The sequence below is a fragment of the Lissotriton vulgaris genome, chromosome 5 (genome assembly GCF_964263255.1).
Source record: "Lissotriton vulgaris chromosome 5, aLisVul1.2, whole genome shotgun sequence".
Taxonomy (NCBI): Eukaryota; Metazoa; Chordata; class Amphibia; order Caudata; family Salamandridae; genus Lissotriton; species Lissotriton vulgaris.
In genome coordinates, this window is record NC_141693.1 from 1,310,926,237 (window position 1) to 1,310,939,845 (window position 13,609).

The following is a 13,609-nucleotide window of genomic DNA, read 5'->3' on the forward strand; positions in this document are numbered from 1 at the left end:
TTATAGTATATCATTATGCTTTGGACATAATTCTTTCCTGCATGTATCATTAACAGAGTGCAATACTGTTGGATCACAGCATAGGTTATTCTGATTATGTTCACTAGTGTGCATAAATACTGTATATAAGTATTGGTAAGATATACAGCTTTGCACCATTTTGATGATGGCCACTGAAGGAAGTGACCTGATTAGGGCCACCCTGGTAATTGGCGACCACCTCTCAGCCTTCCATACAAATGAAGAGTCAGTCAGACAGTAGAGAATACAAACCAAGTATATTTTATTCAGGTACACTCGAGCAGAGTCCAGTCTGACCAGCCTCCTAGAATTGCTGCAGAGGGACTGACTCCAGCACACATAGAGATACATTTTGAACGTTTCTGAACCAAGAATGTCCCACCCATAATGTAAATCTACTAGTAGGTGCAGCTAAAACAAAGAAGTACAGTAAGACGAGTCTCGACTCTGAGACCAGGCACAGATTATCTTCATACCAAAGTTGTACTGTTCGTGTCTAACGCAAGGCTAGTGGGAGAAAGCCTCTATCTATGGGAAAGGAATGCGTTAATAAGAACAATGTATTCATTAGCAGAGCAAGGCCTAAACTTGGAGAAATTAACATTTCCACAGCCTGCTTCTTGAGTCAGAGAATACGTAGCTGACGACATGATTCCAAATGGCGGCTGAACATAAAATGGTGCCGCGAACGCTAACCTAACACGAGAACAAAGCACAAACATAATGAAAAAAACATTTTCATTTCATCACTACCTACTCCACATTTGGAACATGTATGATGATGTTTGTGGTTTCCGGTTGGACTCATGAAAATTATTTGCCTGTAGGCACATGTGGCTGATGTCAAAAATCTATGCGGAAGAGGATTGATTTGTCACATTTAGTATAAAGAGGATTGGTACTGGTTTAACATTTGACTTGGATAGGTATGATGTTTGAACTGTACTTTTCTAACATGGTTGTATATGTTACCCACTGGTGGAGCATGATTGCCCTCTCTCAAAGCAGATGGTGGTGGGCTATGGCTCCGTCTTTACTAGACAATTGTTTCAGAGAGAGGATGACTATTAGAACATGATGCCTTACCATCTTTTCAACTTTCACAGTTTCTTATACTAGGCATGATTCGTTCAGTAGGCACACAGGTGATCTGTCACTGGTTGTTGCCCTCTTATATAACTTAATTGTGAGCATATAGTGAGTTGTGTTGACCTTCTCACCAATGGTATGAGCAACGGTATTATTCACACTTTCATATAAGAGGAAGAGTTTCACTGTGTATTGTTGCGACACACTCTGTGCCATCATAACTTGAGGTCCCACTGTCTCACCTTTTCTGATTGAGTCACCTTGTATGCACACTATTGGTGCACAGTCATTTCTTGTGCTCAGAAACCACTAAAGTAAATAGTTGTGATGAACTCGAATGATGATTTTCATTGCCTTTTATTGTACATAGGTTGAAATCCTGGTAGTTCTTGCTGTTAGACAAGAGAACTCACTATTAGGAGATGAGTTACTCATTGATGAATTAATGGAAGTTTACAGTACGTGAAAGCACAGGACTCAGAAGTGTTGCTTTTATTTCTGTTTTTTTCTCTGTTGTGTATGCCTGGTATTCAGATGATTACATCCTGAAGAGACCCTAATAGTCACATTGGGTCGAAACGTCAATGAACCCACCCTCTTGGTTGTTATGTGTAATTTAACTTCAAGGGATTCCACACTGACCTATGCCAACTCAGTTACAAATGTTATCAATCAATGTACACAACTATTGGGAATTGTACCGTGCCTTTGATCTATGTTCCCTGGATATATAACCACCATTAGAGCGATGCATCATCTGCACCACGATCACTTATTTTTTTGATTGTTACACTTGTCTGAAGTCAAAATATTACAATATGTAAACTATATCAGTCCTGTGTTTTGTCTTATTTATAATTAATGTTGGTCTGATGAATAAGTCTGAGTAACTATGAGTTCCTTCTACCACTTTTTAATGAGTCCTCCCAGATAATTGTTATAAATGCAGACCTACCCTGGTCCACTTGGGCAGATAGGGTTGTCCTTATTATTTAAACGTTGCATTGGATAAGAGGCACTACCACAGTGATACAGAGCCCGTGTGTCTCACGGAAACTTGCTCTGCTGTCACCCATGTTGCACCAGATTGCTCCTCCTGTGCTGATTATGTCTATATGATAGACACTTACACTGCAGCTGCATATACTGCACCAAAATGAGACTGACCTTTAGGGCAATCAGGCAGTGCCTGAGAGGCTGGTCTGATAGCTTAGGGTGTGGGCTGTTTTTGTGGCTGTTTTGGGGCCTGCTTTATGGCCAGGTGGAGTGGTTTCTACTATTGATTTCTCTGATATTATAACAAACATAAATGCATGTAGCCTCCCATACCTTGCAAAACACCTATTCACCGTGTCTTTACAAGTTCAAATCTGCTCTATTTGCAATATGGGCACATTTTGAGCTATCTGATTCACTAATGGGGGCCACTTTTATTTTGGTGCCTGGCCTATTTTCTGTCTTAGTCTGACCCTGTAGTGCAAATATTCGGTTTATGCAAAGCTAGTTTGGCTGCTCTCTATGTGGTACTTCATTTGAGTATGAGAGAAGTTTGCATGGCAGTGCCTTTTCTGTATTTGTTCCATGAAGGAAGCCTGCACTGCTGCTGTACGAAATGTACACATTTTGGGGCATATTTATAAGGAGCTAGCACCGCCGAATCAGTGCTCCACACTGCTCCACATTTATAAACTGGGCGCATTGTATAGCTGCGCCAGGTATAATGTATGAAAGGCAGGCATTTTTACATTAAAAGCCACGTAGAACTGATGGATTGAAATGTACAACTTTTAACTGCATCACTCTACAACTTGACTGTGTCAAAATTCCCACGCCTTCTCAAATGAGGTGTAAGGATTGGCACAGGGCTTTTTACATGGGACTCGCCTCCGTGTTCTGACGCATTGTTGGAGTTGCATCAGTCTTTCGACCAACTCTAGCAATGCATCACTTTAGAGCCAAAAGATGTCAGAATTTCTGACTGATCCATGAACGCTTGCACCATGGAGCACTGTATTGTAAACACAGCACGTCCATGGCGTTGTTAGGGCATTTGCAGCAGACGCAAGGAACCTGACGCATCAATGCCGATGCATCAGTACTTCTAAATATGGCCCTTAGTTAGTCTGAACGATTCTTGTGCCGCTGCAGCCCATGCTGTACATACCAATGTGAATGATGGGTTCCATTCTGCTATCTGTGCTGTATCCATTCTGAGTGTGCAGAACATTTTTCCTGCACCAACTTCAAGCCTAAAGGTAGTATGCAGACTGCTCCCTTTCCTACTCAAGAGGACGCGTTGCTGCAGCTCTTTCCAGGAGTAAAACCACAACCGTAAACAGGGTGTGTCGGAGTTTTGTATGGCCACAAACTTGCAGGGCAAACTACCCTTGTTCAGCCTCCTTCCCAGCCTTCGTGTGGGGTTTACTGCTGTATAATGCTACACATTCATGGCGGAGAATTATCCAACAAGCTAACTTGAGGTGGAAGTATGGAAACTGAACACAAGAAGTAAGACATTTTCAACAGGGGCATACCTTCGATATATTTGACACTAAGAAGATAATGAATGAATGAATGAATGAATACACACTTATATAGCGCATGGCTACACAAGGGCATCCCAGCGCTTCTTGTGACACCTTATCATTCACCACTGCTCATGGAAAGAGAAAAGTCTTCAACTGCTTCCTGAACCTGAGATAAACCATGTATTAAGACTTTGATATAGTAAGCGCAGTGTCTCATATTTGATCTCAGCGTTGTGTGTACCTGTATTTAGGTCGTTCAATGGGACGTTCAATAAAATGTATATTGCTTTACACCCGGTTGATTGGTGAGGACAGCCTTTCTGCTAGCAAGCTGTGTGCTTTTCCGACGAGATAGTCTGTGGTGACTCCTCCAATTGCACATTCATAGTATGCAGTTGATAAAAACATTTAAGTGTGTACAATCCTTTTATACTATGAGATAGTGGCCCTTGTAGGATTAATTCCCGTAAAGGGGGACGTGTCCCCTTGGTGGATGATCCTTGAGGTAGGGGTAGAGAGAATAAAGCACACCACTGTGCTAATCTTCAAAATAAACATACCGGGTAACAAAAGTAGGCCACTGACGCCCTCTGCATTGAAAACAAACTACAAAAATATGAGGAAAGAAGACAAAAACGCTCTTCAAAATCGGTTTAATTTATGTTTTTATTATTTTGGCCGCTAGACCATTTATAACCAATTCTACACATTAAATAGTCTTGGCATAATTTAATGTTTATAATAAACAACAACAAAATTCAGATCTGATAGTACAAAATGAAATGAGATACTGTAAAGCTTCAGTCAGCAGCGAGTTTTGTCAAAGGCCACAATGATTTTTCATAAAACCCACCCCACTGAAGGCATGGGCATCAAAATAGTTAATGAAAATATACAGTGTTCTGGAATGCCAGAACTTTGGCGTGGAGAGTGGTGGACTGGAAAATATATATATATATATATGTATATATATATATATATATATGTATATATATATATATATATATATATATATATATATATATATATATATATATATATATATATATAGAGAGAGAGAGAGAGAGAGAGAGAGAGAGAGAGAGAGAGAGAGAGAGAGAGAGAGAGAGAGAGAGAGAGAGAGAGAGACAGAGAGAGAGAGAGACAGAGAGACAGAGAGAGACAGAGATAGAGAGAGAGAGGGACATATAAAGGACAGCTGTGTGATGGAGTCAAACATTACCATCAATGGGTCCTGGTAGCCTCGTAACCTACGAGACTGAGGACAGGGTGGTCTCTGAATCTTAGCAGAAGCCCGATATTGGCATCCTGCACCATTATTCCACACATTTCTATTTATGTATTTTTTAGAATACGTTTGTTCGGTGGGATTTAGCTTGAAGAGCTGTTTTCTTAAAAGAGTACCTAAGGAAGCCCTGCGCCTGCGTCAGAAGACCAGGGGATGAACCTGGCTGTGGTGGGTCTAAGTATAAAGAAAAAAAGATTCGAAATAATCTGATAAAAGGATGGAATCCAAATCAGAAGCAGATCGCACCCCTCCCACAGGCCATGCCATAGCTACCCCCCCCCCCCCCCCCCCAACAGCCACCGAAGTCCAACCCTTCCCTTTAGCGCTGAGCTTCGTGGGAACCGCGTAGCCGCGGCATGCGCAAACAAACCTGGAAGGAAACTACACAAGGGTTTCGACATGCGTGTGTACATTACGAGAAAGGAATAAAATAACTGTAACCCCTTCCGCGCCTCCCCCACACACCTCCCTCCTCGCTTTATCTTTCATTAACCTGTCGCGCGGAGTCTGCGCCTCTCGTGCGCCCCCGTGGGAAGCACGGAGGGCCCCACCCAAGGCATTGGTCAACACTGTGAACAAAAAGGGCGAGAAGTGGTAACATGACAAAGAGAAACTCGCCCGAGTTCGTGTATCCCATGGAAGGCAGCTGAAAGCGTGAACCGCAGGGCGTTCCGCGGCCCCCTCCGCTCCTGGCGATGCCTCGGGGCTAGGCGGCTACGGCTGTGGTTCTTCGGTTCGCCTCCTCGGGTCTGTGGAGAATGTCAGCGCCAGCCTGCGGTTTGCCCGGTTCGTGGCGAGGCACTGACTCTAACCAAAGACCTGGCAGGGATCGGAAAAGCACACACACGCAACACGCCCTGCGAGACGCATTACCAGGAGGAACGACGAAAATAGAAGTAAAGAATTGCCGGGCAACTACAGGTGGACATAGACTGCGACTTTATTATATATACATCATATACGTTTTCTCTTCATTTTGTAAGGCCGCAGGAGCCTTATTAAGGCAGCGTAAACAGCAGAAATAATCGAAAATAACACATGAAAAACAGGAGATGGCCTCCCCCAGGCCGCGCTGTGCCACCCCCTTCTATAGGCATTGCCAGCTTGTAAAATACATCTGAATGTGCACGAATAAAGAACCCCAATATGTCTACCAGTCCCGTAAAGACCCTCATGACCTTGGTTTGACCTTGGCTCGGGCACTCAGCTGCTCCTTCAGGTCCTTATGCGCCAAAAGAGAATTTGCATGTTGGTCCTCAATTGAATCAGCAGCACATACAGCAGTCCTGCTACTAGCGCACTTTATTGCTGCTTATTAAAAGTCGCGGAATATGAAATTGAAGAAAAGAAGCGGCGACAGTACAGTAGTACATTCTAAAATGTTTAACCCCTTATCCCTCGAGCCTCCAGCCCCCAGTGTTAAAGTCCAGATATCTGGTAAGGAAGAGGGCTCTGGGATCTGGAGCACAGACTGCGCAGTGAAACCTGGTGGCCATGGCTAGGGTGAGCTGAGCAAACACTCGGGCATATTTATCATAACACCAGGCAGCACAGCAAGCCACCTTTTAGGCGCTGTACTGTGTGAAAGGAAAGCGAAGGAATGCAAAGTATTCAACATTATTTGGTGCACTCCTGTATTTTCCCTGCAACAGCGCACTGCTTGCAGCCTAGTGCCCATGGAGGCACTCTTGAACCTTGGTGCAAGGATTGTAGGCAGGATTGTTTTGTGCAGGAAGGGGCACCTTCATGACCAAAACAATCCTCTGAGGCATTTCCTCTTTCTAAGTGTGCTGCAGCGCAGGCAGAACGAGGACAAAATGAGGAGAAATAAAGATATTTCTCCTTGGTAAGCCTCACCTGAGAAGGTGTTGGATTTTGACCCATTCTTGGGTCTCCCTGGAATTGTAAACCTGGGAATGTGCCAAAATCCATGGGTCGTGGCGTGGGAACCCCCACCTCCACCATTGGAACCCCTCCCTGGGACACAGGAACGCTGTGATTTGTGCTGACTTGCATTACTCTTGATTTATCAGGCCACCCAGGGCCAGGCAAGGTGGCGGTGCGTGGCTGATTAATCTTATGTAGTAGGTGCGTCACCTTTGCGCCCCTCGGTTTGGCGCAACTGCATGATAAATATGCCCTGAGAGATCAGACGTTAATATCAGGCAGAAATGAGGCTGTTACTGTGCCCTCTGCTGGCCGGTGCGGGTAGCGCTCTTTCACGTGTACCCTGGGATCGCGACATAACATGTTGATGCGGAGGGGGGAGGGGCTTGGGCAGACAACATGACATCTTATATCAACACCTCTGGGAGTTCTGACAGCCGGCGCCTCTTCTCATCTGAAGATCCGCTGCTGTCGTGTGTTTGTTCCACTGAGAGTGTGCGCTCGGCTCCCATCCTGCTCCCCCCCCCCCCCCCCCCCCCCCCCCCCCTGGATCGGCGTGTTCCGAGCCAGGGACTTTGCACACACCTCGTGCTCCAGGCCGTGTCAGCCTGGGCCCCGGCGCGGGCCAGCAGCTCGCACTATTGTCTGCTGGCAGGTCAGGCCCGCACAGGTCACTGCGCACGGGCTCTATGAAGAATAGAGGCCCTTTGAGCAGCACAGCGCAGGCCTCGGTGTCCAGGACTCCCAGGTGCAGGGGGGTGGGGCATGTTAATGCAGCGTCACTGCCAACAGCAGCCCCGCTGCTCTGTCTGACGCAATTGTCTCGAGGAAAGGGTGCACGGGATTCATAGGCAGGATGGCAGTGCCAGCACTGCGTGTTTTAAGAGGGGGCGCGCAACGGAGTGAGTGTCTGTAACACGACAGCATCCGTGCAGTGATTGCGGTGTGTGACTCGGTGTTTGCTGTCTGTAAGAATATACGTAGTGAGTGCATCTGCAGTGTTGCGGCGGGCGATGCGAGGCCCGGCCAGGTAGGACTGAATGAAGCGTGATGCGGCAGTGTGATGCGGCAGTGTGATGCGGTGCATGCGGTGGGCTGTCTATGCAGGGCCCGTACAGCGTTGGAAGGTACTGCGCCATGTGTGGGGTAATGCGCGCATTACTTGTCTGCCCTGTTAGGGTTATAGCACAATATATACCAGGCTTCCTGTAGTGTATGCACCGTGTGATAACATATGTGGCAGTCTGGCGATAAACACTCTGTGCAGTGGCTGTAGTAGTGTGACAGAATATCTGAATTGTTTGCAGCGTAATGGAACATTTGCAGTAATTTATTGAATGGCCTTGTGTCTATTTGGTGCAATGCGTAATAAAAGTATAGTAATGCAGTGTATGTGCAGTGCTTGCACTTGGTGATACGTGGCATGGCAGTATCAATGTTATAAGATGATTGCATTGTGGCAGTGACGTTTTGTCTCAATGCACGAATGTGCATTGAGACATTGAAATAGAGCATCCTGCTCTGTTTTGACCAATTAATGACAATCCAGCAGCAACGCATGTGGCCTTTACGCGCAGTAAACATGTTTAAATGCTGCATTGTTTGCAGTATGTAACTGAGTGTCTGCTGGTTGCAGCCTGTAATACAATATTACCCTTTTCAGTGAGCATAGAGCTCCGTCACTGCCTTCGTATGCCCAGCCGGGTATGATGGATCTATGTACTGGGCATTATAGGGCGTCCAGTGTCATACCTGGAGCGCCTGCAGTGTCTGTTTGCAAAGTGTAACTGTGTGTGGTTGCAGCTTCCATATGCTGGCGGTGTGACAGTGTCTGTTAGTTGTCATTCTAGAATATACTACCTGACAGTGCACACGCAGTGATCCCAGTGCAGTATTGCTTTTGTAGTCTAATGCAGTGTCTATAAGTTGCAGCCTATGGAAGAACAACTAGCAGCGCGCCTGCAGTGCTCGAACAGTGTAATGAAAGGCACAATATTCTAAAAAGCTGTAACGTGTGGCTTTGTACGTCTCCTGCAGTTCATAACATATATATGGCAGTGTTTGGCAGTGTTCCAGATGCACTTGCTGTGTGCGAGCTATTATATTGTCTGGTAATGCGTAATTGAACACTAAGTGCAAGTCCTGGCAGTGTAATAGAATAAGTGCAGTCCTTGCTGCGCATGAGCTAAGGCTTCGAAGTGACTGGAAGAGGCACCATGGCGTCTACAGTGGTTGCAGTGTGACAGAATACACCCAGTGCTTGTGGTGTAAGATGGGAAGCTTTTAGGGCTCGCGGTGTGGTTATTCCCTAACTGGCGCAGTGATTGACACATACAGCGTTTGTATACTGTCTGCAGGGGTTGTTGCAATGTCTGGCAGTGGCAGCAGTGATTATCAGTATGCAGTGTTTGATCGAAGATTTGCAGCATATCACTTACACTATGTGTGCTTGCTATCTGTGGTCAAATACTTGCACTGCATTATACACTTCAGTGTTTGCAGTGTCTGCTGAAGAGCAATGTTTGATCAACTGCAAAGCAGTAGTTGCAGTGCGGTAGTGATTGGCTGTGGTTCCAGTGTTTGATGGTATGCATGCAACATAAGAGGGGCCATAAGGCACTAATCATGTGACTCACAAGCCGGGTCTGCAGTGCGGCGCGGTCTAGGGCAGTGTATATACTGGTGACAGTGCTCGCAATACCTGTATTCTGTTGCAGAGCGTGTGCAGTGAGAATTGACTATTGCTTAGTGTAGTGATTGCAGTGGCTACAGTGTTACACATTACCTAGCACTGTGTGATAATACAGCCACTGCAGTGTAACAGATTGCATACCATTGTTACAATACTAGCCATGTCTGCAGTGTGGCATGGCACCTAGCAGTATGAGATAGATGTGCTAGAATTCTCGAAGCAGTGGTAGAGCGTAGCACAATGCATAGCGGCGTGCGCCAGCATGAATGCTTGCAGTGAATTATAATTGAGGCTAGTGTGCTATAGAATTCTTGCAGTATCGCACAGAATCCTTATAGTTTGGGAGGATGGTTGTGATGGCTATAGTATGCGGCAGTATCCTTGCCGGGTTTTGATGTGCGATCAGATCGCAGTGTGTGATACAATATTTACAGTAGATGCAGTGAGTCGGAGAATGGCTAGCAGTGTGTGGCTATATGTGGCCTGCCAGTGGCTGCAGTGTAATACAGCATGCGTCCAGAGGTTATCATCCAAGAATCGAATGTTGCCAGTAGTTGGAGAGTAGTTGAATGTCCATAGTGAGTTTAATGTGTGATAGGCTTGCTGGCCTGTGCGGGGGATGCCTAGCAGTGTGTAAGAGAAAGGTAACTGTGGCTGACAGAATAGCTCTCCCGTGACAGCATGTTGAAGCGACTGCGGCGAATGGTTGCATGGCTAGCAGTGCACTTGAAAAAGTGCTAGCAGTGTATGATAATTTGTATGCACAGATCATGTGAATGGTTGGTATTGGACCCCCCTAATTAACACTTGCCAGCCTCAGCCTCTAGCTCTCTCTGGGGCCCAGAGTGGTTAGATTTCTATTTGGGGTCTGGTGACGTCAGAGCTGGATACCCCGCGGAGTGAGAGAAGGGTTCTCAGGCTATCTTGGACCGAACAGTGAAGGTGTAACCTTTATCTAGCAGGTCCTTCTTGGACACACATTTCTCTGTACATAGTCCAGTTTCTTATTTTCAGTAGTTGGAAGCAAACAGTTGGTAGCCCTTGGCCCATCCATGGGATTCCACTTTGTAGGAATCCAAAGCCTCCTCTTTGGCAGCTAGTCTTTATGGGTCCATTCAGGGAGAAGGGTTCATCCTGCTCCCTCGAAGTCGGCCCTCTTCTCCCCGTTTTTCACCTCAGACAGGGTGCACAAACTGGTAGACCAGGCGTTGGGAAATGTCTGGCTTGCGAATGATGCCCTTCTTGTAGTATTGCCGTATGGATCGGCTCAGCTTGTCATAGTTCATGGCCGGACGGTTCTTGCGGATACCCCACAGTCGAGCCACTTGGGCAGAATCCTCAATCTTGAAGATTCCTGAGAGAAGAGGCAACAACAGAAGAACCAGTGAGATACAGAGATACGGTGGACATCTTGGAATCTGGTGGAGATGGTGGGTGTTGAAGAATTAGTTACGAACAGTCACAAGCCATTAGAATGAACAATGTGTACAAAGCATACTAAGAGGGAAGGAAAATGCTTCACAAATTAACCCAAAATCTCAAAGAGCAACAACCAAGACAGGTCACAAGAATTATTCTTCAACGTCCAGCACACCTCGAAACACCAAGACATAAAGCCCCAACAGTTATGTCTCTCCTAAAGCATCACCTTTGCCTGTGGCGGCTGTTGTACGTTCAGTTATCACCCTGGTCCACAGCCATCAGCTCTAGCTTCCACATTCAACTCTATCCTCAGCATCGAGTGTGCTGCTGAGCTCTATTCTGGCTGATTGCAAGTGCCTTCAATTTGTATATTGACCCTCAGCCACTATTTCTGTTCTCTGGCATTACCTTTGTCCCTAGCTAGCACCTCTATACGCAACAGTCATCCCTTACCTAAACCTCATCTCCATCTGCAGAGTCTACCCTAAACCATCACTCCTCTTCTCTAGCGTTCCTTCTAACCTAACCCCATCACTTCTATTCTGAACTATCAGCTCTACCTAAACAACCACATCCATTCCAACCCATAACTCCATTCTATAGCATTCCCTCTAGCCTAAATCATGACGTCTAACCTAAACCCTGTGTCTTTCCTGAAGCATTCTGTCTCTCCTACGTCAACACATCTGTCCTCAAGGATATTTTGTTGCCTAAACTGTCACTGATATTCTTACAATCAGAATAATATTCGCTGGACAAAAATAAGGCCCTTTCCTTAAAAAGTCAGCCTACTGTACGCTTTACCATTAGATTAGAGGTGAACCCTAGACAGGCTCGGGCACTCATCTATACATGCAGGGGCTTGCCTTTTGTCCCAATGTATGCTAACATCCCTTACAGGACTATTGTCAGAATGGGGCATTATTAAAATATTTCCTAAATGGAAGAACTCCTTCTACAGCATGGATACTTAAAGTATGGCCGGGGGGGGGGGGGGCATGTGGCCCCCCCATGACCTTTACATGCGACCCCCTAGGGAACAGGAGCATGGGTCTGCTGTTTACTCGACTCAGCACTAAGATGTTAACTAGACAGGCAATCACTTATTTCAAGTTTAATTGGTGTTAAAGAAAGGAAGTAACTAGGGAGTCCTGTGCTTAACTTCATAAACACCTTCATTTCTAAAGACATCTTGCAGCAAGAGTGTAAAATGAGGACATTCTCTGAAAAATTCGAAAAGTGTATTCAATGAACATGCAGCACCTTTTCACATTAGTACATTTGATTATATTACTGCACTGAGAAATATTAATTTAAAGTGATAGCTTTCAAATATGAACTTACCTGACAACAACGCCAATGTGAACTAAAGGGGTAAGTCAGTTGTTATTTGAAATTTTTGGTTGGCCTGGGTTTCTATTATACATGAATAACATTATAGTAAATTACATTAAACACAAGAGCAGGTTGTGTACAGTGCATAACTTAAAATTGTGTATTTCACTGTCCTTTTATATGTGATAATGAAGAAAGAGGAGAGAACGTGAAATTAAACAATTGCCTAGAATCACACAATTTGGAAAAGTGGGGCAGCCGGGATTAATCCCAGGTTTTCTGGTTTCACATTTTTCAATTCAGCCACTAGATTTACATCTTTCGCTTCGCCTACACCTACCTTACCGCCAATCCCCCCCAACTCCTTTGCCCGACCGCCACCCCGCTGGCATCAATGCGGCCCTCGGCCACCTCAGAGATCAAACTTTTTGGTCCTTGGGAAAATGTTTGTGAGTACCCATGTTTTACAGGAAAACCCTGGTGTGTTCAAGTACTTCCAGGAGAGCTGGGGAAGGGAGGGGTGCATCCTCACCTTTGTCTTTGTTCAGCCAGCGGATGAAGCGTCCATAGTTGTGTGGTTTAAGAAGAAGCTCTTTCAGGAATTGCCATAGATGGATGGGTTGCCCAGAGCAGGAAGAGTCCGCCTCGCTGTCTGCCCAGGGCTCCTCGCTTGCTGTATGGGGAAAAGAGTGCAGGTCATCAGACCATATTCTGCTGGGGGTACCAGGCATTCCAGGTAGCAGACCAATAGCCGGATGACCACTACAGCCCATCAACCCAGGCAACCCACCAACCAATGCAGCCTACAACCAAATCCAGCCAAACAGTAAATTCAGCCCACCAACCAATCCAGCATACTAACAAATGCAGTCAACCAACCAATGAAGCAGAGCAGCCAATCCATCCCACAGCCAATGTTACCCACAAACTAAAGTAATTCAGGCCGTCAACCCATGTGATCCACCAACTAGTGCAGATCACCAATCAGTCCTGCCCGCCAAACATACAGCCCTCTTACAAATCACGCATAATAAAATGTCATATTATTAACCAACCAATCCAGCACACAAAGCCATTAAATCAAACAACCGTTTTGCCCAAAAATCAAACCAATCTAACTGATCAGTAGAGCTCACAGACAAATCTAAGCCCAGCCTAATACCCAATCCAGCCCACCAATAACCCAATTCAGCCTATTATGTCAATGGAATTGAGCAAATAATATCATGGGGAAGGTCTGTAAGTTACCAAAATATCGGCCACTCCAACAGTGACAAGGTTATACCACAGTTACCGCATGGAGAGTAGTGGCCGAGGACACAGTATATAATCTCAGGGAATTCACCA

At 45.6% G+C, this 13,609-nt stretch overlaps 1 protein-coding gene across 3 annotated transcripts in view; it reads right to left on the reverse strand.

The window, feature by feature from the left end:
• Nucleotides 1–5,848: 5,848 nt before the first annotated feature.
• Nucleotides 5,849–13,609, reverse strand: part of SPDEF (SAM pointed domain containing ETS transcription factor) — a 131,396-nt gene continuing 123,635 nt past the window's right edge. Inside the window, exons 5-8 of one of the 3 annotated variants that reach the window (XR_015296001.1) lie at nt 12,795–12,935; nt 7,733–10,859; nt 7,654–7,684; nt 5,849–6,330 (exon numbers count right to left, since the gene is read on the reverse strand). Coding sequence is in view for 2 of the 3 variants with exons in the window: in XM_086923207.1 (XP_086779333.1) it covers nt 10,681–10,859; nt 12,795–12,935 (320 nt within the window). In the remaining variant the exon portion in view is untranslated. The other 2 variants (XM_086923207.1, XM_086923206.1) reach the window with 2 other exon arrangements.